At 46.4% G+C, this 22,455-nt stretch overlaps 1 protein-coding gene across 2 annotated transcripts in view; it reads left to right on the forward strand.

Moving 5' to 3' along the window:
• Positions 1–22,455, forward strand: part of LOC138569222 (uncharacterized) — a 165,993-nt gene that overhangs the window by 94,557 nt on the left and 48,981 nt on the right. Inside the window, exon 7 of one of the 2 annotated variants that reach the window (XM_069647013.1) lies at positions 20,440–20,481. The exons of the other annotated variant lie outside the window; for it this stretch is intronic. Coding sequence (XP_069503114.1) covers positions 20,440–20,481 — 42 coding nt within the window. The remainder of the gene's footprint in view (positions 1–20,439; positions 20,482–22,455) is intronic. 2 annotated transcript variants of the gene reach the window in all.

Genomic DNA, 22,455 nt, shown 5'->3' on the forward strand with positions numbered 1-22,455 from the left:
ATAACCGCATCTTTTCTAGTTAAATTCACTAATGGTTTCACAATTAATGCAAAATTACCAATTCATTGTCGGCAATATGAAGCCATGCCTATTATGGCTCTGACTCCTTTTTGTGTCTTTGGAATAGGCATACAAGAAATACTTTCTATGCGTTCTGGCGTTAATCTTCTCCCTCCTTTCGAAAGTGGGTAGCCCAAATAAGCCACCTCCTTTCGATTATACTGAAATTTCTTCAAACTAGCTTTATGGCCATGTGCCGCTAGGTGTGACAGTAGTAATACAGTGCTTTCTTTACAAATCTCCTTTGTGTCTGCAGCTAACAATAGATCGTCTATGTATTGCAAGAGTACACAACCCACGGGTAGTTCCAGCATGTTTAGCTGTTCTTTTAATGCTCTACTGTAAATACTTGGACTTTCCATATAACCCTGCGGAATCTGCGTAAATGTAAATGATCATCCTCCTAATGTGAACCCGAACAAATATCTACTGTCCTTGTCCACTGGAATACTAAAGAATGCGTTTTTCAAATCAATTACGCTAAAATATTCTGCTGAAACAGGTATCATTGTCAATATTGTAGTGACGTCTGGCACTAGAGGAAATTGCGGATCTACTACCGTATTCAATGCGCGTAGATCAATTATGAAACGGTATGGTACCTCATTACCTCCTTTTTTATAAACCGGAAGAATCGGGCTGTTGCATGCACTTCCTGTGATTTCCTCTATTACCCCTAATTTCACCAAATCGGTAACAATACACTTCAATCCTTTCTCACCTTCAACCGAAATTTTGTATTTGGGTATTCGCGGTAGGGTAACACCTTCTTTTAAAATAATCTTTACTGGCTCTATCTTTAAACATCCCACATCGTTGTCATGCATTGCCCATATACAGGTTGGTACTTTACTTAGTTCCCCTGGTAACGCTTCGGACATGAATTCTGACACAGGGGCATTGTGTAGCCATATCGTTAGAAACACTCCATCTGCCGTGCAATGTATAACAGAACCTAGTTTTTTCAACAAATTTAATCCCAACAAATTTTCTCCACAATTTTCTGTTAGAAGGAAAGGACAATGTTCGGTAAATGATCCTATGGTAACTGGGACTGGTTTGGACACTGGGTTTATGACTGGTGTACCTGCGAACCCTACGGAAATATTCTTTTGCCCTGACAGTGGTATATTCGGAACCAAGTGATGGTCTATTGAACACTTCTGTGCTCCTGTATCTACAAGAAAGCGGTGCTCCTCATTCCCGACTCTCATTTCTACGTAGGGTCCTCTCTGATTCACGGGAATAAACACTGGTTCCGACCCCTGTACTGGGCTGTCCTATTGGGGAAATAACACATCGTCCGATGTGTAATCATTACTATTACTGTAATACGTGTTTGGCTGTGTATCGAAAACATTTCCACTCTTCCCTCTATTTCCCCCACTCTGATTTCCATATTGTTGATTTTGCTGTCCCTGGCTCTGGTTTGGGGCATTTTGGTTTTGGCCTTGGTTTTGATTACCTCCGTTATTATGATGCTGCTGCATACTATTCCTATTTGGTCCATTCGCTCCTGGGTGTCCTCTATGCTGTCTCCTCTGACCAAACCCATTTCTATTCTGTAGATGCGGGCATTGCGCTCGCCAATGTCCTTCCTCTTTACAATATGCACACTGATTCGGCCCCACTGTTCCCCCATGCATATTCAAACTACTCCTTCCTTGTGCGTTCCCTCGTCCTCTATTATGTCCTACTACTTGCTGCATTAATACTAGTGTCTTTAGATTTACCTTATCCCTCTCTTCTTTTTCTTTTCCTGCAGTCACTCTGCGCTCATAATATTGGGCCATATGCAGTACTTCGCCCAACGTTTTTGCTTGCCATGCACTCTCTGATGTCATTATTAGATCCTGAATTGGAAGTTTTAACCCCCTCACATATTTGTCAAAAAATAACCTCTTTCCTGCTTCTGAACCCACATCCTGCCCGCTGAAGTCTGTGAATACTTCTTCAAATCTATTAAAATAATCTGTAGCCAACTCATCTTTGCCTTGTACACATGCAGTCAATTTGTCCCATTGGATTCTTTTCTCTGGGACAATTGTTTTTAACTTCTGTACTATACGTGCTGGGAACGCCGCCAGGTTCGCTCCTGGTGTCCCTTGAACCGCTTTATTTCTATCTTCTATTATCAAGTCCGCCCATGTGGCGCCAAAGGCCGTTGTGTCATCTACCTTCCTTATTTGTTTCCATATGTCTGCTGGCAGGATCACCGGGAATATTAGGTCTATATCACCCATGGTAAGCACGGATTATTGTAGGCAGGACTCTACTACCTTGTAAAACCCTGCAGGATTCTTTCTTATATCAGGAATCGTCTGCTTTATGTTGTTCACCTCCTGTCTGGAAAAGGGGACATGCACATATTGGGCGGTGTAATGGGCTGGTATCACCTGCGCTGCTGCACCGCCCACTGCGGGAACCTCCACTTTGGGCACAAAGGTAGGTGGGACCTCTCATAGGAAATGCCCCACTTACCGTCCCTCCCCCTTCTCTTAGATGTAACAATATTCCCAGATCCAATGATAGGGCTGTTTCTCCTGTCCCTCGCTCTAGTGCTCTTCTATATACTGCCATTATTTCGGGCGGGCTGGCCTTATCGTTTTTTATATCTTTATCTAATAAATGTTCAACCATCGATTGTAGCGCTTTTCTTTTCAAAGGCATGGAATATTCATCAAATTTCTCGTGTATCTTCATTGTGGGAATACTAGGATCTGACATCCATCTAAACGCTTCTTGCATACATACTTTTAACTTGTCACCCCTTTGTACTGACGACATCGAATGTCGTCGTTGTATATATGGCTCTACAGTTTCCTTCCTATTTCTCCCGATATCTCTACTCCTGTACCCAGGTGCAGTAAACATTTCGGCATAGTCATTATCTAATTCATCTTTAAGCTCAAAAAGTCTATACACATGTTCTCTCACTTCTTCATCCCTCTCCCTACAGCGTGCTAATGCATTCAAATCTAACAATCGATGCGGTGGTAATTTCCCAATTAGCTGTTTCCATTTCTCCACCAAATATTCACCCATGCATTCCAACACTACCTGTCTTTCGTTGCTTCTATGAAAGTCATATATCGAAGCCAATGTTGCCGTCCCATCATTCCCGTCTATATACATCTCTGCCTGTTGCTGCAATTCCACCTTCCTTTCTTTGCTGATTGCGCTGCGGGTTACCCTCGTGCACTCCCTTTGGTCAGTCCCGCCTCTTGCCCCCGTGGTTTCAACTTCAACCCCGGGAGGAACGGACGGTACAGAGTCTGTGTCTAAGGCGGGAGGTGCGGATGGGACAATGGGAACAGGGAGTGTCTGTTGTGGGCCTGGTTGGCTAATAGGAAGTGTTACGTGCGCGGTCTGTGGCTGTGGGAGGGCTTGAGCTACGTAGCCAAGCCCGTAGCTTGGGCTACGGGCGGGATCTGGGCAATAGCTACTGACGTGTCTGGTCTTACCTCTGATCTTGGGCCTTGTTTTGTATGGGTCAATATATTTTCTATCAATTCATCTGCTATGTGTAATTCTCGCTGTGGGTATATCTATTCTATATTCAACTGGTCACGACTGCCTGACTTCTTAGACTCTCAGTCCACTCCTCCTCTTCTTTTTCTTCCGCTATACCTCACCTTTTGATTTATGCCTGCGCGCATGCTTTGCTCTGCTTTTAAATCGGAGCATTGCTTCCTTTCTCCAGTCTTTAATAGTCTCAAATTCTGCAGGACGCGCTTTCTTTCTTATTTCCAAGTTATCTATCCTCGCCATCTCAAAACTACCATTAATCGGCCACTGATGGTCTTGTTGCTTTCTGGTTTGCCTATGCCAAGTCTCACAGAATATTATCGCACCCACTCCATACTTCACATACATCTCATACGCCGGCGTTCCCCCAGGTGGTACAATTTGGCCATCTTCCAAAGATTGTCTACCACAGCGGAAAAACCCCGCTAGGGTGGACAATACCCCAGGCATGTTTCAACCTTCTCCCTGGTTAATCAACCTTACCTAGGGCATTTGATTTTGCAAAGTCAACTCTCAACCAATATCAGGATGCTTTGAATCGGGGAATGACTCACCTGATAAATCAAGTCGTCTGTATACTGACGCACCAAAGGACGTTGTGTCTGCGTTTCTTGGCTTCCGCCTCATTTCGGGACTCTTGCCTCCTTGTTCTCTAGCCAGGCACGTCGATCAGGGATCAGATGTGTGCAGATCTGCAAAGGAGTCTCTCATCACTTTTACAGGGCGCCCCGAACTCCTCTTGATCCCGGCTCGATCGTCCCGTCCTCGCCGTTCTCTGCCTTTCTCAATTACAACGTTACGCGAAGGAACAAGTGGGGGGGGTCCCTATTCAGGCACCATCTTGAAAGGGGCCCCTAGTGGACCCTGACGTCTATGGAAACAAGGCAGGTCACCACACACGATAGAGACGCCAGACACGAGGTTGTATTCCCAAAGCTAGGGTTTTATTGCAAAGCAAAAGTCTCAGTTGGTCAACTCGGTCTCACGCCCCGTGACGTGTATCTATAGACCTCGAGGGACGCAAGAGAGCGAATTACGTACATCAGTTACATATATACAAAATGCATATCAAACAATCAGCTATGACATGGTTAACACCCCCCCTTTATTGGGTTTCTTTGAACTTGGTGTGATGATGGACATCTCCGACCACTATGAAACCTTCAAACATCTATGCTAGTAATAATTTGCAATTTGTGAGTGCGAAGGCATCTTTCGGTTATTGAATAGAACACGCGCTTCTGTTCTTGGAAGCGAACTACATACAGGGGGGAGTTGCATTCCGGATCTATCAGGTGCTTTTCGCGTCCTGGGAGCTGACATGCTCTAGCGGGCTCAGCAAAGGGGGGGCCATTAGAACAGCATAATTCAAGCCTTTAGCTGTATTATTCTAACATATTCTACCATATAACGAGACTGGCTGGCAGCTGTGAAATGATTAAATGCCCTGCAGCTCTGCTTCAAGGCTACATTCGGGAGGGAGCCGGGCATTCTTCCTGGCGCTGCTTACGTTTGTGTTTCAGCGAACTCTTGTTATCCTCACGGCCCTGCGGCCTTGTCCTTTTCACATACAGACAACAATGTTCCACAGTCGAGCAGTGTAAGCGGAAAATATACTGCGAAGCAATAGGAACAGAAAGCAATGAGCAATGGTTAGAAAACAAAATGGCGATTCTTGCTACATCAAAATGGCCGTTCATTGGCAAACTTGAAAACCTATATTCTGTCATATCGTGCATGAGACGGTTGGTCCACGGCCACCAAAATGCGTTTGCGGTCTCAAAGTAGAGGTATCCGTATTTCTAGACTGACACCGTCTCCACATGTCGCCTCTAAAATGGTATACTTATACTCTAGCAATCACGCTACTACCATATTCCTACTTGAGCCCCCTTATCTGCTTTCCCTTTCTCAATAGAAACACACAAAGCAAATAAAGGGTGACTTGTCTGTTTGAAGCGCAGCAAAGAAAGAGAGGAGGAAGTACAGGCAGGACAGGATGCAAGGGCTGTGCTGGCCCAGGATTGGTTGTTGGACAGAACACAAAACTACAGAGACACTGAGGACTTATGGGCATTGGTGGTCCCAGGTGTTAGAAGTTTTGGTTTGAATAGTTTTACTGTTTACAAAAAAGAATTGTTAAACAGAAAAAAAATAAGATTTGAAGAAACTGCTATGAGGAGTAGCATTAAAGAGTTTAAGCATAATGCTCTCCTCCGGTCTTGACATAGAATCAGCTTGTGACCTTAGCAGTTGTCAAAAATATAAGACAGCCTGAAATAACATCTGCGTGAAAGCTTAAATACTGCTATAGTATCACTGGATAGCACAGAAGCCAATGACAAGAATACATTGTTTGCTCCATTTATCCACAATTCCCAGAATGCAAAGCTCATAAATAAAAGTACCTTTGCACAGGATGTTGTGTGCCTAGGGAAAAACCCAAAATTGAGTGCTAGTGAGCCTTAGCTGCATGACCAGAAGTGTTCCCTAGAGAAAATATCCCAGCCCTTTAATCCCCGAGCATTATTGAGGATCTGCACATGAGGAAGAAGCATCACACTGCACAAGACCATAGGTAACCAATGTGGCCCGCTAATACAATATGGCGTAGAGAGGATGCTGCCCAGGAGAGAGACATAAAAAGGCTTGTCCATGCAGCTTTTGAATCCACAGGTACAGACTTGAAATATCCCACATAATTCAGACCTCAACAGCGGCTCGACATAGCGTACAGTGGATGTGCAGTCCACCCTCCACATTGTCAGCCCAACCTTTGGCACAAATGGCATTGGATCTAGTGAAGGGCACAGCATAAAGCTTCAGAAGAAGCCAGGAACACTGCAAGCCACCCAATTCCACTTCTGTTTCGCTTCTCGTCGCCTGCCCTTCCCCCCTGACCACAAGGGATTAGTGGGACACTAAATCCCAGAGTTGTGGCACCTCGACTGGGACGTCTAGAAACATTGTACATCACCATCGTGTCCTGAATCACTGCATCTCACCATTTGGCCAGGTAAGCTACAAGCAAGCCCTTTACCCCCAAATTGCTGCTTGATGGATGCTATCAATGGTAGTAATAGGTGGGTGAATGTGTTTGGGGTAATGGGGGCCTTTTGTCAGCAGCTGCGGTCCCCCTACCCAGAAGGTCTTTTAAAGCCAAATCATCAACAAAATGTAGTATCTGGCCTTCACTATCCGAATTAGGCTAATGAGGCATAAAGGGCATGTCTGAAATAGAAAGGTGCAGTTTTATTGTACTTCCAGATATATCAGTGAAGTTAAGCAAGAGGCTTCTTATGAGACGGCTACCAAGTCCAAGTTCCTAGAACCTACACATGCACACGTTCACACATTCTACCTTTCATTCAAGCATCTAGCATACCCAGGCCCACCGGACACAGTAATCCAGGCACACATCACATTACAGCTGGGTGTGAGAACTGCATTATCTTGTGGTGGCCTTTTTAATCAATTTCAATGACTGCAGTTTCACTATACTCCTGGGAAGATCCTACATGCTCTAAGGTACAGTCCAGTCCTGAGTTCTGATTGTGACTATGGAATAATGAATGTGATGCATATGTAGCCTCATATCATAATGGCGCTTCCACTATGGGAGTTCCATGCTGCCAAAGGCCAAGAACACGTCGTAGCAGTTTTTAATTAATCCATCAGGACTCAACATTTATTCCGCAAAGGTCACTTTTCCCTAGATAAAACACACAGATTTTCAATGTGGTGGCCTACACAGATTGTGTGGCTACCATCATGTTTAAATAAATACAGTCCTGTAGTAGGAATTTGCAACCTTTGTCCTCACACTTATTTTCCACAAAGTGGAGAGTCCTTCTTGGTTACTTCCAGAATAACTATGATCGCAAGAAGATGCTAACCTGAAGACTGGGCTTTAGGATGCTCGGCTGGAACCTGCAACCTATCAAGATCCACACTGAAAATGAAACTTTGACACTTGGAGAAATGCAAAACCCATCTACCAGAGTGAGAGATGGATGGAGCTCACCCCATGGTCCTGTGAGACTGACACCTGAACCACCGGTCTAGCCACTGTGGGGTTCTTGCCGACCTACACTTTCACCAAATCCCTTTTTACAAATTTCTTTTTTTTCAATTGCAAAATGCAGATTATAAATTGGGATAAAGTGTGTATATACGAGGGTGGAGGCAGGGAGTGTAATGGAAGCTGGGGTTGGGGGTAATCTCCCCAACGCGTGCATTTTCGGGTTACAAAAAGTGGAAAAACCAGTTGAAAAAAAGTGGCGAAAGTGGAGGTCAGCAACCAAAAGTCAACAATCATTCATAGAACCAAACCACTGTTCTATGTCATAATTCCGCCACTTGAATTCTACACCTAAAAGAGGCTGTTTTTTTACAGGCCTTCAATGGGTGGGATTATGACTATTTCATTGGGTTTCACGCCCCCAACCCTGCATGCAGCGGCTTCCACACCCACCTTTTTCAATCTGGTGAGTTTCACACCCAGAATCCCCTTCTGCTCCCCCGCCCCTCCCTTTCACAAATATTGCACCCAGCAACCCAAATCTCTCTCTCTCTCTCTCTCTCTCTCTCTCTCTCTCTCTCTCTCTCTCTCTCTCTCTCTCTCTCTCTCTCTCTCTCTCTCTCTCTCTCTCTCTCTCTCTCTCTCTCTCTCTCTTTCTCTCTCTTTCTCTCTCTCTCTCTCACACACACACAGACAGACACACACACGCTCCCACCTGTTTGACAACCCTCTACAGAGCCACGCCTGTAAAATCATGCATGCACTTGTGGCGGCATGGGGTGGTGCTTGGTGGGCTGGCAGCGTTGGTATTCAATTTTGTTGTCTGCAATCTACAGATTGCAGGTAGAAGACCTAATGCCAAACCAACTACCGATGGTGCCAACACTCCTTAAAAAGTGTCCTTGCCTGTTTTTATGGTCGCTGGAGTTAAATTGTGCCTGTGCTGCTGGAGTGGGCTTCTGCAAGACTGGAATGGTCTGCAATATATTAGCATTTGTGAACTTCTTACTTTATTTCCAGCTGCTCCACCATCATGAAGGAAACACCACCCACAGATCCCATGCCACTGGAGTCTTGTGATTTTAGGAGCTGAAAGCCTGTTAACCTTATGTGGATCTAATCATCTGAAACACTACCCTCCCACCCACAAAGGACGAGAACATATGACTGTTCTTCCAAAGGGTCCAGAGGATCTCCTGAATGCAGAGGACCTGGGCAGCTCACCGTTCATTCAAAGAGCATGGGGTTATTCCAACCTCAGTGCTTCATTCACCCAATATTTAGCATAGCATCCGAGCCATCTCCCACTTGATCAATCAGAACATTTCTGTGTTAGATCACAGTTTCCTATGAGAGCTTTGTACTGCAGTTGCGCAGAGAGTGGTCTAGCATCCTTCTCGAAGCACCTGCCGTCGACCTGAGGACTTTTCCAAGCTCCATACAGTCTATTGTTGATCTTGACCCTGTGGTTGAGCCTAACCCTGCATTTTGCCACTTAACAAGCTCTTCCACACTAAGACTTGGATCATTCAACTGCAAAAGGTACAGGTAACTGCACATAACAATTACCTAACTTTTTAAGACCCAAAATGTTAAATACCTCCATCTGTGTGGACATTTCTTTATTCAAAGTCAAAACTGTGTTCTCTAGTTTCTCATCCACCTCACTCCTCTCCTGGGGATTTTCCATTGATTGCTCAACCACTCTACCAGTAAAGTGAATTAGGGGAAGATGGGGAGCGCCGTCCTACCTATACTTGTGGTTTACTGTGACCTCCATATCTATGGTCTTGGGAATACTGCAGACACCCTGGCAGACATGGCAACTAGGGGCACTGTGCACAGGCATGGCCCTGGCATCCTGATGCCCGCCAGGCTCTATTAGTGATAAGGGTAGGTGCACTGCACCCAGCATGGCAGCAAGCCATGCCCAGGAGTGTTGCCCACAGGTTGCGTCCTAGGGTTACTATGATGATTACTTTGGCCAAGCCACAAGCCATGACTGGGGCGGTATACATAGGACATGGCCTGCAGCAGTGCCCCGCAGGCACTGCAGCATGGAACATTATGGCTGGGCCTTGACCGTAGCTCTTGACCTTCGGACACTGAGTAGGGCCACTGTGCTCAGACACTACGGAACAATAGCTTGAGGCATGGCCAGAGGACATCTAAGGTTACTGTTCCCGCTGGGTTTCGTGGTGTGTGCACTATGCCCAGGCATGCCTGCAGTAAAACTTCAGTTCTTTCTCCATGAGTAGGGGCAGTCCAAACATTGTGGCACATTGCCTGCAGGGCATTGCCGCAGACTATGCCGAGGTGTGTTGTGGTTGTTCTGCACAAGTGGCACTCTCCATGGGGAGTGACCAAAGCCCTTGCTAGATGTAATTTAGAAAGGTGTTGGCTGGACAAACCACTTAGATGCACAGTAGTGCCTGGAGCATGTTTTCAAACTAATCCTCGGAACAGTGCCTGCAGGTCATATATCAGCACTATGAGTAGAGGAGGTGTGAGTAGGAGCTTAGCACTGAGATATGCAACCATGCCCTACTGACTGCTGTTAGGGGTGCCAGGTCAATAGTATATTGTAAAAAATACTTAATAAGCTTCAGTAAAGACATGTCATTGTTACCAGTTACTATTATATAGAAACTTTAACCAGAAGATAGGCTTTACAAAATAAAACTTCACACATTTCCAAAAAATGCCATGTAGGTATCACACACTGGCTATGATATGTGTCTATGCTCTAGGCACACTATCTCTATTCATAATAACCTCAATCACCTTCACTTAAGACAAATATGTTGTAATTTATAATGCCATCAGTAATGATGCATGACATTTGTTTGATTTGATCAGAATTGTGTGGCACAGGCAGATTATAGTTGTGTCGGGAATCGTGCCTGCTACGTTTTGTAACCTAGAAATACTGTCCATTCAACTCAAGGTCTTTTGTGGGAATAAAAATATATGTACAGGGAGACTGCTAGGGGGCATGGACCAAGATGGCAGCGTAATCACTAGCTCTGCATCGCTCTGCCTAATATTTAGCATGACAGTAGGAGGCACCCCAAGAAAAAGGCTGTTTGCTGCATCAGGAGCGTCGATTTGCCAAGCAGGCTCCCGTGTGTTCGGGGGTGAAAGTCTGGCAAAGGGAGCTGATGAGGTACTTTGATGCAGTGACACCAGCATGGAAGACGTTCGTCCGGCAAAAGCAGTGTCAAAACAGGCTCCTGGCTGGATAACATCCGGTGAGCCATTGCCATGATATGGCATTTATAATGCGCCTATACACAAGTGTTTCAAGGCGCGACGAGGCAAGGGAAGGGAAACAGAGGGAATACAGAGACAGCGATCCTACTAGGCCAGGTGACATTGAGATCGCGCAAGCGCAGGGGAGGGGGAAAGCTGGGGGGCAGTGCAGTACATAGGATAACAGTAAAATAAATAAAGAGAATAAATAATAAATAAAAGTGCAGCCAGCTGGTGGCAAGGGTAAGTGCAGACATCAGGTGTCAAGTGCTAGTAGGGGCTGTAGGGATACAGACACAGTCTTTGAATGCAACAGATGCCAGGGGGTCAGTGCAGGTGTGCAACTGGCGGGGAGGGGACCTCGGCCCTAGATCAGAGGGTAGCCGGGTAACCAGTGCAGTTTTAGATTCAGGCAGGAGATCAACAGGGGAGAGGAGGAGAGAAAGCAGAATTAAAGAGGAAGGTCTTGAGTTGCTCCTGGAACCGGAGATGGTTCTCCTCAAGTTTCAGAGAGGCAGGGAGGCTGTTCCAGAGGGAGGCCCCAGCAGAAGAAAGAGATCTACCACCAACTCGCGCTTGGAGAAGCAACTATCCCTGAGGGCGTTGGAGGCGGATGAGCGAAGAGCTCGCAAAGGAAGATATTTAGGAAGAGAGAGTTGAAGGTATTGAGGCCTCAGGCCCCAGAAGGCCTTGTGGTCAATGCAGAGGGTTTTAAACTTAATCCTTGCCGCCACTGGGAGCCAGTGCAGAGATTTCAGTCCTGGAGAGATATGATCCCTGGGCTTGAGGCCAAGGACAAGTCTCGCAGTCCTGTTTTGGATGAGTTGCAGAGGGCAGAAAGTAGAGGCAGGCAGATTTTGAAAGAGGGTGTTGCAGTAGTCCAACCCAGAGATAACCAGAGCTCTGGAGACAGTGAGCTTCTGGGGGAAGGGGAGGAAAAGAAGAATACCTCTGAGGAGGTGCAGCTGGTAGTGTGACTTCTTAGAGACGTCAGAGATGGGAGGAGAGAAGGAGAGTGTGGAGTCGAAGATGACCCTGAGGTTTTTAGCCTCACAGGTGGAAGCAGGAATAGGGCCAAGAGAGGCCGGCCAGAGAGTGACAGAAAAGGAGAGAGCAGGTGTGCCGATGAGGAGAATCTCGGTCTTACTGGCATGGACATTAAGGCAGAGATCATTGGTGGCACACCACTCCTGGATGGCGGACAGACAGTGAGAGATGAGAGAAGGAGAAGAGGTGGCAGAAGGGAGCCTGAAAATGAGTTGAGTGACATCTGCATAGCACTGAAAGTTGGGGCAGAGAGTGGCAATACGGTGGGCAAGAAGTGCCAGGTATTGATTGAACAGCCAGGGAGAGAGGTTACACCTCTGGGGAACACCACAGGTAGAGATAGAGGAGAGGAAGGACCCAAGTTGGACCTGGGAAGGTCGATCAGAGAGGAAGGAGGTCAGCCAAGCCAGGGCCTAATCGGTGATACCCAGGTTATCACGGAGACGGTTGAGCAGGATGGTATGGTTGACCGTGTCAAAGGCAGAAGAGAGATCAAGTAGGATGAGGACACAGGGGGTGTTGGAATCAAGGTTGGAGGATAGGTCTTCAATGATGTTCAGGAGAGCAGTTTCTGTGCTTCTGGCAGCTCTGAAGCCAGACTGATGGTCATGGAGACAACCAACAGATTCAGAGTGAAGATTAAGCTGGGAGATGGCCAGCTTTTCCAGGAGTTTTCCTAGGATAGGAGTGATGGAGATTGGACGATAGGTAGCTGGGCAGGAAGGGTCGGCAGAGGGTTTCTTAAGAAGAGGGTACACAAGGGAGTGTTTCGGGGGGAGAGGAAGACTCCTGTGGCCAAGGAAGGAGTGGTTGCAGAAATCAGCCAAAACAGGAGCCAGGGTGTCTTGCAGTATAACAAGCAAATTGAGTGGCAGAGGGAGCAATGACACTAAGGGGAACGTGACACCCAGGCCCCAGAACAGAGTGCACGGCTCAGAAGGAGACAGAGCAGAGGCTGGCAAAACCTTGGAGCAAGGGTCTGCTCGAGCACCCTATCCACTGATCACAAATGAGCAGTTGGTAGTTGTGACAGTGCAGCCTACAGAGGGCCGCGCAGAGTGTTGCTGAGGAGCAGAAAGCCACGACACCTGAGTCAGGGCTGTGCACCGGCCTGAAGAGTCATGTGCCGATGCTGTGGGGTCTTGCGTGTAAAACACAGATGTGCCTGAAAGAATCTGAAGGAGGCATTTGTGGGAAGGACATGTACAGAAAACTTGTTGGAGGGCCTTTACTTATGGGGCATGGAGTCAGTTCACATGTGGTTGGTGTAAAAACTCTGAAGGCCAACAGGGGGTGGAAGCCCAGACATGCCATTAATGGCTGGGGGCTGTGTGCGATGATGAGCAGCTGTGAGGTTACTGAGAGGCAAGGTCTTGCTGTGTGTGTCCCCTGAAGTCGGTGCGGCCCACCAGCTGCTGAAAGGGAGAGGGAAGCGCAGGCCTCCAATAAGGAGGCTAAAAGGCCATGCGTTCCAGACACTGTATGCCAGGGGTGTGCAAAGAGTCAGACAGGGGCACTGGAACGTTAAAGACGCAACTTCAATATGGTGTCTGGAATAAACGCTGATCGTCACTCCAAGGTGAGCAACATTGAATATTCTCTTCTAGCCATTAATGATGATATAGTTGGAATATTGCAAGAAATCGAGGCACTCGGGGAGGATATCCATTCCTCAATAGTGGACTTGAAAGGCAGCGTTGACGTTCTGGAAAATATGTTTGAAGGGCTGGAGAGTAATTAATTGAATGCTGCCATGCTAGTAATGAGGTATGATGCATGATGGCCGGACCTGGAAACTAGAGAAGCAGAGATGCTTCTGAAAGTTGATGATCTAGAAAACAGAGAAAGAAGAAATAATCTGAGTACACTGGGACTGAAGGAAACAATGGTTGAGACACTGAAGGACGGCGAGAGGAAAGTGAAAGAGATTGTGAATGCCCTATCCGAAGATGCTAACGCCAAAAACATCATGATTGACATATCTCTCAGGGGGAGGTGTGGGCCGAAATGGAGGGCCTAGATCATTAATAGTGAAGTTTAACCATTAGGCGGACAATGCGGAGGTACTGTCCAAGGCATTCCATTACAAGGAAGACCTATTGTCGATCAAGACTTGTCGAGTCTTGTGCTCAACAGGAGAAGGGAACGCTGCTAGCTCACGCTCTGGTTGACGGCCAAGGGGGATCAAATACAGATGGGCATACCCCTTTGCACTCATTTATGAATATGGGAAGGAAGACTTCCGAATAACATCGGGGGACGAGGCCTCAAACGTGCTCCGATACTTATTGGATGCTAATGATGGAGAAGGGAACCCGGATGCCGATGAGGTTCACGCATGGAGGCGGGACCTCTTAAGAGGTCCCAGACCAAGGAAAAAAGTACTAGGGGGCAGAATATTTTTTAGACTAGATAAACCTTCTCCTAGGACACGTTTATATAGCTCTGGAAAACTTTAAGGCAAACAAAACAACTTACACGTGACGGGAAGATAGCCGCATTGCAGGAACAATTCTGTAGAGGGGTAGGTGCTACCAAGGTACAGCGATGGGAGCCGATCCTAGTGATCCAGATTCAAATGGGCTTCTCAAGTTACAGGTATTTTTTGTTTCATGTTCTGAGATTTGTTGGGGGAGTCGAGTTGCCAGCGAACACTTGAGTCACCCGAAAGACAAAATGTGATATCTGAGCAAGCAGAGAGGGGTATTACATGTAGTGGTAGGATAACGTTTTGGATATGCGGAAATGGTAGATTAAGGTGGGTAACATAAGTGTGAAAGGGTTGAACTCTTCAATGAAAAGGTCCTTGTTGGTTAGGGAGTTCAATAAAATGGCACTAGATGTTATACTTTTACAAGAAACCCACAAAAGAAAGGTGAAGAACACAGAATTAAAGGTTCTCAAGTGGGTCAGACTTTCTAGTCCTCAGGAATCTCAAAATGGGGTTGGGCTTGAGATCATCTTACACAGAGCGTTGGCTTTCCAGGTGTCCAAAATAATCAGAGCCATGGAAGGTCTAGTTCCTCTATTGCAAGGGTTGTTGGGGGAGTGGTCAGATAAGAATTTGGTAGTATTATTGTATTGCCCGAACAAAGGTCAAATAGCCTTCTGCCAAAAAGCGATAGACCTCATAATGGGGGTAGCAGATGGTTTACTTATCAAAGGGGCAGGTTTAATATGTGGGCAGACACAAGCAGAGAGAGATTATCCCTAAGGAATTAAGGAGAATCTCATGCACCTCAGGGAAATGGGGAATTAGCACAGATCCTGTGCACTCGGGATTGGTGGACATTTGGAGGTTTAAGAACCTGGAATTGAGGAGATTCTCCTTCTCACCCCCACGTGACAAATACACTAGAATCGATTACATATTGATGGCTAAGGCACAGAGGTTAGATTTCTGAGTTGTGCAATATAGCCTGTGGGATGGATGGACTATGATCTACTCACGGTGGAGGTACATATGGCCAGCCTGTATAAGAGGGACCATGAATGGAGTTGTAGCAATACCCTTTGGAAGGATCAGGTATTTGCAGGAGAATTGGGAAAGGGGATAAGGGAGTACTTCAAGCTAAATGACACAGGGGAGGTGGATGTAGACACAGTATGGGAAGCGGCAAAGGTGACATGGCAGGGCCTGCTTATACGGGAAGGAGCAAGGAAACTAAGGGAGAGCGCCCTGCAAGAAAGAAACCTGAGGGGCGCAATAATTGCGTTGGAGAAAAGAGCGCAGAGGAGAGGGGAATGCCTGCAGGACAATCTTGCACAATTGAAACGCAAGAGGCAGGAATTAAAATTGTTGGTGATGGGTGAGACTTTGAGGAAACTCTGATTCTTTAAACAAAAGTTTTACGAAAAGGGGGATGAGGCTTCCACCACGACTTGGAGAGCAAAGATGTGGGTGGCTGAGATAATAGAAGAGGACGGGACCGTCCACACCACACCCGTCTAAATTGCCAAAAGCTTTGCAAGGTTCTACACAATTCTTTATGAGAAGGGAGAAGGTGTGTTTATTGAAGACGTAAGGGAATGTTTAAACAGAATTTCTCTCCCTTAGTTAACGGTGGAAGAAGAGTCCCAATTGGAATCGCAGATCACAGGATAGGAAATCAAAGCAGTCATCAGAAGGAGGCCAGAAGGGAAAGCCCTGGGGGAGGATTAATTTAGGATAGGATTTTACACAAAATATGCAGATCCAGTGACACCTTACCTGACGAAATTGTTCACCAATATCATTGACAGGGGCATATTTTACCAACCAATGTCCCTCTTAAATGTGGGTGCAAAAAAAAGAGAATTTTGGCCTCCAGGGTCAAGGGGTTGATGCCCAGGTTTATTAACTCTGATCAGGTTGGTTTTATCCCCGAGAGACAAAGTGCTGACACAGTGATCAAAACTCTCAACCTGATGTAATTCTCAGGGGGAATGGCGGCATGCCGTTGCTCCTGGCGCTTCTTCACACGGAGAAAATCTTCCACCGGGTGGGCTGGGTGTTCCTATGAGGTATCAAAAAAATGTGTATTCGGGAGGATGACCCTAAATGGGATAGCAGCCCTATACTCTGACCCTAATGTATGGGTGGCAGTAAATGAGGGGAAGTTGCCTCAGTTTGGTTTACAGAGGGGTACCGCCAGGCATGGCTTCACCCATGTCCTCTGCTTTTTGTATTATTATTGGAGCCCTTGGCATAGAAAATTTGACTTAATTCAGGGGTAAATGGCATAGGAGTAGGTGAAAGGGAATTTAAACTCTGTATGCAGATGACATTAGGCTTGACGTGGTTGACCTCCATGCCTCTATCCTAGAACCACTGATGACGATCAAGGATTATGGAACATTTTCTGGTTTTAAAGAAAATATCATAAAATCTGAATTGTTCCTGTTTGACAGGGAACCCTGGGAAGAGATAAGTGACTTAGAGGTGTTGCAGGTGAAGATCCAGAGAAACCACATCAGATGTCTGGGGTAGTACTAGGATACTGGGGGGTTTAGTTGAGGTAAACCTCCCTCTATTAATGAAGAAGTTGTTTGGGGATTTAGCTCCTTGGAGGAAAATAACATTATCGTGGATGGGCAGATAGAACTTGCTCAAAATGAATATATTACCAAGGATCCTATGTGTGTTTCAGATGTTGTTGGTCAGGGTTCTAGAGTCATTACTTATGGAAGCCAAGGTTACAGGGGTAGGACGCAGAGGATATCTCACGAGACTCTGATTCTCCCGAAGAGCTTAGGAGGGGTGGGGTTATCAGATTTGGAATGTTACCACCGAGTCTCCCAAATGAGAGCTGTAGTCAATAACCTACAAATGGATAAAGAAAATCAGTGGGTTTATCTAGAAAACCACTTCATCAGACCCAATTACAGTGGGGAGTGGCTCTGGGTGCCGGATGGGAAAATCCCACAAAATATTGGAAGCCGTGTCATACTAGGAATGATTTGGGACATTTGGAGGAAGAAGAAAGACATGAACAAGATTACAATGTGGCCCTTTGTACGTAGCGAAATATGGGCTCAACCTGTGATCCACAGTGCTTTAAATCATGGTTAGAGATTGGTTTGGAGAGTGTGGGACAGCTATGGTCACTGAACAATGTTATCTCTATCCAGCAGCTAGATGAGGATCTCCACATAGGGAATCTGCCCATATTTAGCCACTTGCAACTAAATGGAGTGATCACAGTGAACAAATGGAAGGTGGATATACAGTAAGAATTAACACCCTAAAAGATGTTGAACACATATACCAGTTTCGAGAGGTTTGATTTCGGGCCTGTACACCTCATTAGTCACTGCTAAAGTTGGGGGAACAGAGCATGTGAAGGATACATGGGCAGTGGATCTGGGGATGGAAATAGTAGATAGGCTGTGGGGTAATTTGTGTGAGAGAGCCCATAAGATGTCAATAGCTTGCAAGTATAAGTTAAATGGTATTAAATTACTCCACAGATGGCACTATTACCCGGTCAAAATCTCGAGGATGTTCCCTTCGAGAACAAATGTGGGGCGAAAGCCACTTACTGCATATGTGGTGGTCCCTGCTTTTGGAAGGAAGTCTTGAGTTGGATCAGGGAGCTGGACGGGATCCCTAGGGAAATTAACTCAATGTTGTTTCTATTTGGTTTGGAAACACGCAAGGGTAATTAGGTTCCTCTCTCGCACATGGACCATCTTTCTTTGTTTGCTGCCATGGCAAGCTTGGCGGCACAATGGAAAAATGAGTCTCTGCCGAACGATCAAGAATGGGCACTTAAAACAGGGGACATATTTGACATGGAGAATGTTACGGCTATGTTAGATGAGTCCCCACATTCAAGGGAATAGGAATGGGATTTGTTCTTATGAAAGTACAGCTCGAGAGACAGCTAACCTCTTAAGTGAAACACAACATAGCCAAAAAGCAGAGGATCCCTGACTGATTATGGTTAAAGCCGTACATGGTTGCAATGAGGCCTGGAGCCACAATAAACACACTGTGAAGCCCTGGTGTACCATGCAGGTGGTCAAGATGGGTGTGCTACTTGGGTGGAAGATGGAACTCTGGTTTTCCCATGCGAGAGGGGAGGTATTGAGGAAGGGAGGAGAGGGGATTTAATGGTTAAGTAAAAAGTATTCTGTTTTATTGTGTTCGTTCCTTGGGATGGAATGTAATATATGTTGAATAATGTCTGAAAAGTCGTTTGCAGTTTGAAGAGCGAGACTGTCTGCCTTATCTGTGCTCAGATTTTCATTATTCACTGTGAATGAGATCTGATGGAACAATGATGTGGCATATAGCATATTTGTTTGTTTCACATGTAAAACCAATAAAAAAAAAATATATATATGTACATGCAAAGTCATAAATGAGCTAAATGGCAGGACATACGATGTACATGCTTTCTTGACAATTTCCCAAATATTGGGCACCATGCTGATATTCGTTTTTCTGCAGTTTGTTGGTGAAGCACTGCTCAGAGTTTAGAGTTGCAAGTTGTGCACATGCAGTGACAGAAATTAATGTAAGTTCTCAGTTCCAGACATACAGGGTAATGTTTCACAATGTTGAGATGTAAAACACAAGTTCCTTTCAGCCTACAATTGTGTGTGTGTGTGTGTGTCCGTGCAAATATATATAATCTGCTTGCATCTCCCTTGCACTTTCTCCCATTTCCTCTTATCCTTCTTTCACTACCTTGTTGCGAAGAGAAGTTTGGGACTGTGATGAAAGGCACCAAAGAAGGAATTTCAGCCTTCAGAGAAAAGTCACTAACTCCTAAGAAATGTCCTATTGTACACATGTTTGTGCCCTTAACAGTAGTCCAATACCCTGAATGTAGCTGTGCTAGCATTTGACGTTCCTAAATGTGGGTCTCTTCATCTTACATCAACTCCCCCGGCCCGCTTCCTGCCACTGGTGCTCGATTTGTTTTCTAGTCTTGCCTCCCCCAGCCCACTTCCTGCCACTAGTGCTCGATTTTGTTTTATAGTCTTGCCTCCCCCGCCCACTTCCTGCCACTGGTGCTCGATTTTGTTTTCTAGTCTTGCCGCCCCCAGCCCGCTTCCTGCCACTGGTGCTCGATTTGTTTTCTAGTCTTGCCTCCCCCAGCCCGCTTCCTGCCATTGGTGCTCGATTTCTTTTCTAGTCTTGCCACCCCCAGCCCACTTCCTGCCACTGGTGCTCGATTTTGTTTTATAGTCTTGCCTCCCCCTCCCACTTCCTGCCACTGGTGCTCGATTTGTTTTCTAGTCTTGCCTCCCCCAGCCCGCTTCCAGCCATTGGTGCTCGATTTGTTTTCTAGTCTTGCCTCCCCCAGCCCGCTTCCAGCCATTGGTGCTCGATTTGTTTTCTAGTCTTGCCTCCCCCAGCCCGCTTCCTGCCATTGGTGCTTGATTTGTTTTCTAGTCTTGCCACCCCCAGCCCACTTCCTGCCACTGGTGCTCAATTTTGTTTTATAGTCCTGCCTCCCCCGCCCGCTTCCTGCCACTGGTGCTCGATTTTGTTTTCTAGTCATGCCGCCCCTAGCTCGCTTCCTGCCACTGGTGCTCGATTTGTTTTCTAGTCTTGCCACCCCCAGCCCACTTCCTGCCACTGGTGCTCGATTTTGTTTTATAGTCCTGCCTCCCGCGCCCGCTTCCTGCCACTGGTGCTCGATTTGTTTTATAGTCTTGCCGCCCCCCAGCCCACTTCCTGACACTGGTGCTCGAATTGTTTTATAGTCTTGCCTCCACTGACAGTCATTTGTGTCCTTTTCTCTTTTTCACCCCAAGTATTCTTTACTTATCTCTGTGGTATGTTTGATCACTGGCCATTCTCCTATTTTATTTACTGTCCATGTTCTGTCTGATTTTGTCATGGGATCTACAGAACTGGTTCTGATTAACTTCTGCCCCGGCTGCCACATATGTTAACATTTAAATGCAACTTAAAGTAAATGTTCAACTATAAAGTAGAAATGTTTTTGGAAAGTTAGAATCTCAATGAATATAACCCAAAAAAAAAGCAAATCTCAACTCAGGAATTCGTAACTCCTGTCTTATTGTTTTGACAGAGGCATATCTTTTCAGTCCCGTTCCAACGACAGCTGCTACAGGTAAATTACTCTGTGTTTTGTTTAAATACTTTTGTCTATACTACAAAGGTTTCAATGCTGGCTTGTTTGTAAGGGCCTCTCTGACTCGCTTAAAGGAACCTTTCACTCTGCTTCAATCCCAGGTGAGAAATTGGCATTAACAAAATGAACTACACACAGCTGGCACTTATAGATATGGACATGTGCACCCTCTTGGGCATAATCTTTAAAACTACCTTGATGGAGTTTGGACAGGGTCAATTATGGAGAGCGGGGTCATGTGGGCTCAGTCATCTGTGCATGCTATCGATGCATTATTTGATGGTGTAAATGTTTTGACACTGAGGCCGGAACTTTAGTGAGTATTCGAAAGTCTAAGACCAAGTGGTTTAAGTCTTTGGGGGAGAAATCCTCAGGCAGACATGATTACGTAGTTGGTATTGCACCACTCTGTGTAATCCTTTGTTCATTCACTATGTAAGCTAGATACTCTTCCACCTAAAAAGGAGTTGAAGCTGCCTCATCAAAGAAAGGCAGGCTTAATAGCCTATGTTGTGTCCTGTGCCTCTCCCCTGCCCTGGTCCTGTATGCTTGTAGCCCAGTGGGATGCCTCGATGGAACACTCCTGTGTGGAATGTTGCTGTATGAGTGCCTGAGAGTTCCCTGAATGTCAGTTGGTGGCTGAGACACTGGTTGAATGGGAGCCGGTGGATGTTTCCCTCATCTTCCTTGATACTTGCCTATGGACTTACCTCTTGTTCACCTTGTTAACCTGGATCCCAAGTAAAGTACTTCACTTCCCCAACTGAGGTGTCTGGACTTTTCCTTGTACATCTTTTCACTGGCGACAAGCTGGCCTGCTGGGAAGGGCCAGGAACCTGCAGCTGCATCTAATTAAAGGCAAAGGAAGAGTGAGACCGGGGAGAGGAAATATCCACCCCCCCCCAATAAAGGTGAGCTGACCAATTGCATCAAAGTAGCTTTGTAAGGACTGGGAGGGGCAGTTTGGGGCGGATCGAGGGTGCTCGGAGCAGCTAGAGGGCCCTGCTAGCAGTTGGGCCGTCCTGCAGTTTCAGGACATATTTAGGTGGCTGGCACAGCTTGCTACCCCAGCCTGTGAGAGGGATACTCAAAAGGCAGTTGTTGGTCTTGGGAGAGACCACTGAGACGGCTGCGAGGCCCGGAAGAGACTTCTAATTTGGGCCCTGTGTGACGGAGTGCCGGTGGCTAATGAAGCTTGGGAGAGAATAGCCAAGGTGGCCACAAGCCCTGGGAGTGGCTTAACGAAGTGGCACCTAAGCATCAGAGAGAAGGGTTTATCAGCAGGGAGAGCCCAAGTGTGATTATGATGCGCTGGGTGCCTGGGAGAGACTGAGGAGTGTACAAGGTGTCGGACGATGCAATTCTGCACTAAGATTGGCCAGCAATTTAGTCCAGTGTAGCAGGTCCCCTGTGTAGCATGGTAACACTGCCAGTTGTTCTTTTCGTTCGCCCCATCTCAGAGCGGGTTTCCCTGCAGCACGCTTTACACTGATTTGAGTGTGCCGTCTCGGAGCCTCTTGGGACTTTCCCAGAGCTGAGTGTAAGGAGGAGCGGTGTACACCTGGCGGGGTTGCCAGAGGACAGTAAGTATGCAGTCCAGTCGACCGGATCGCCAGGGGACGTGTGGAGTGTGTTTCCCTTTTGCAGGTCCGGAAGACTTGGTAGTGATCTCTGTGGCTAACTGGGTTTTCATTCTGAACTCTGTGCTATTCGGAGGCTGAGGCACCTATGATGACGTCATCCTCCTCACCAACCGGTGCCACATCCATGCGCACAGCAGAAGTCAATTTCTCTAACATGCAGCGATCTCTGATTTAGGTGAGGAAAAGGGTTGGAGAGAACCCCAGTGACAGTGAAGTTGGCTGCGATGATGAGTGATTTCAGCACATTCTGGGAAAGAAAAGGCAGGTTGTGTTGCACTGCTGTGATTATGGGTCTGATGCACAGGGGTCT

This window comes from Ambystoma mexicanum, chromosome 2q (assembly GCF_040938575.1).
Source record: "Ambystoma mexicanum isolate Mex_15411 chromosome 2q, UKY_AmexF1_1, whole genome shotgun sequence".
NCBI classification, from domain to species: domain Eukaryota; kingdom Metazoa; phylum Chordata; class Amphibia; order Caudata; family Ambystomatidae; genus Ambystoma; species Ambystoma mexicanum.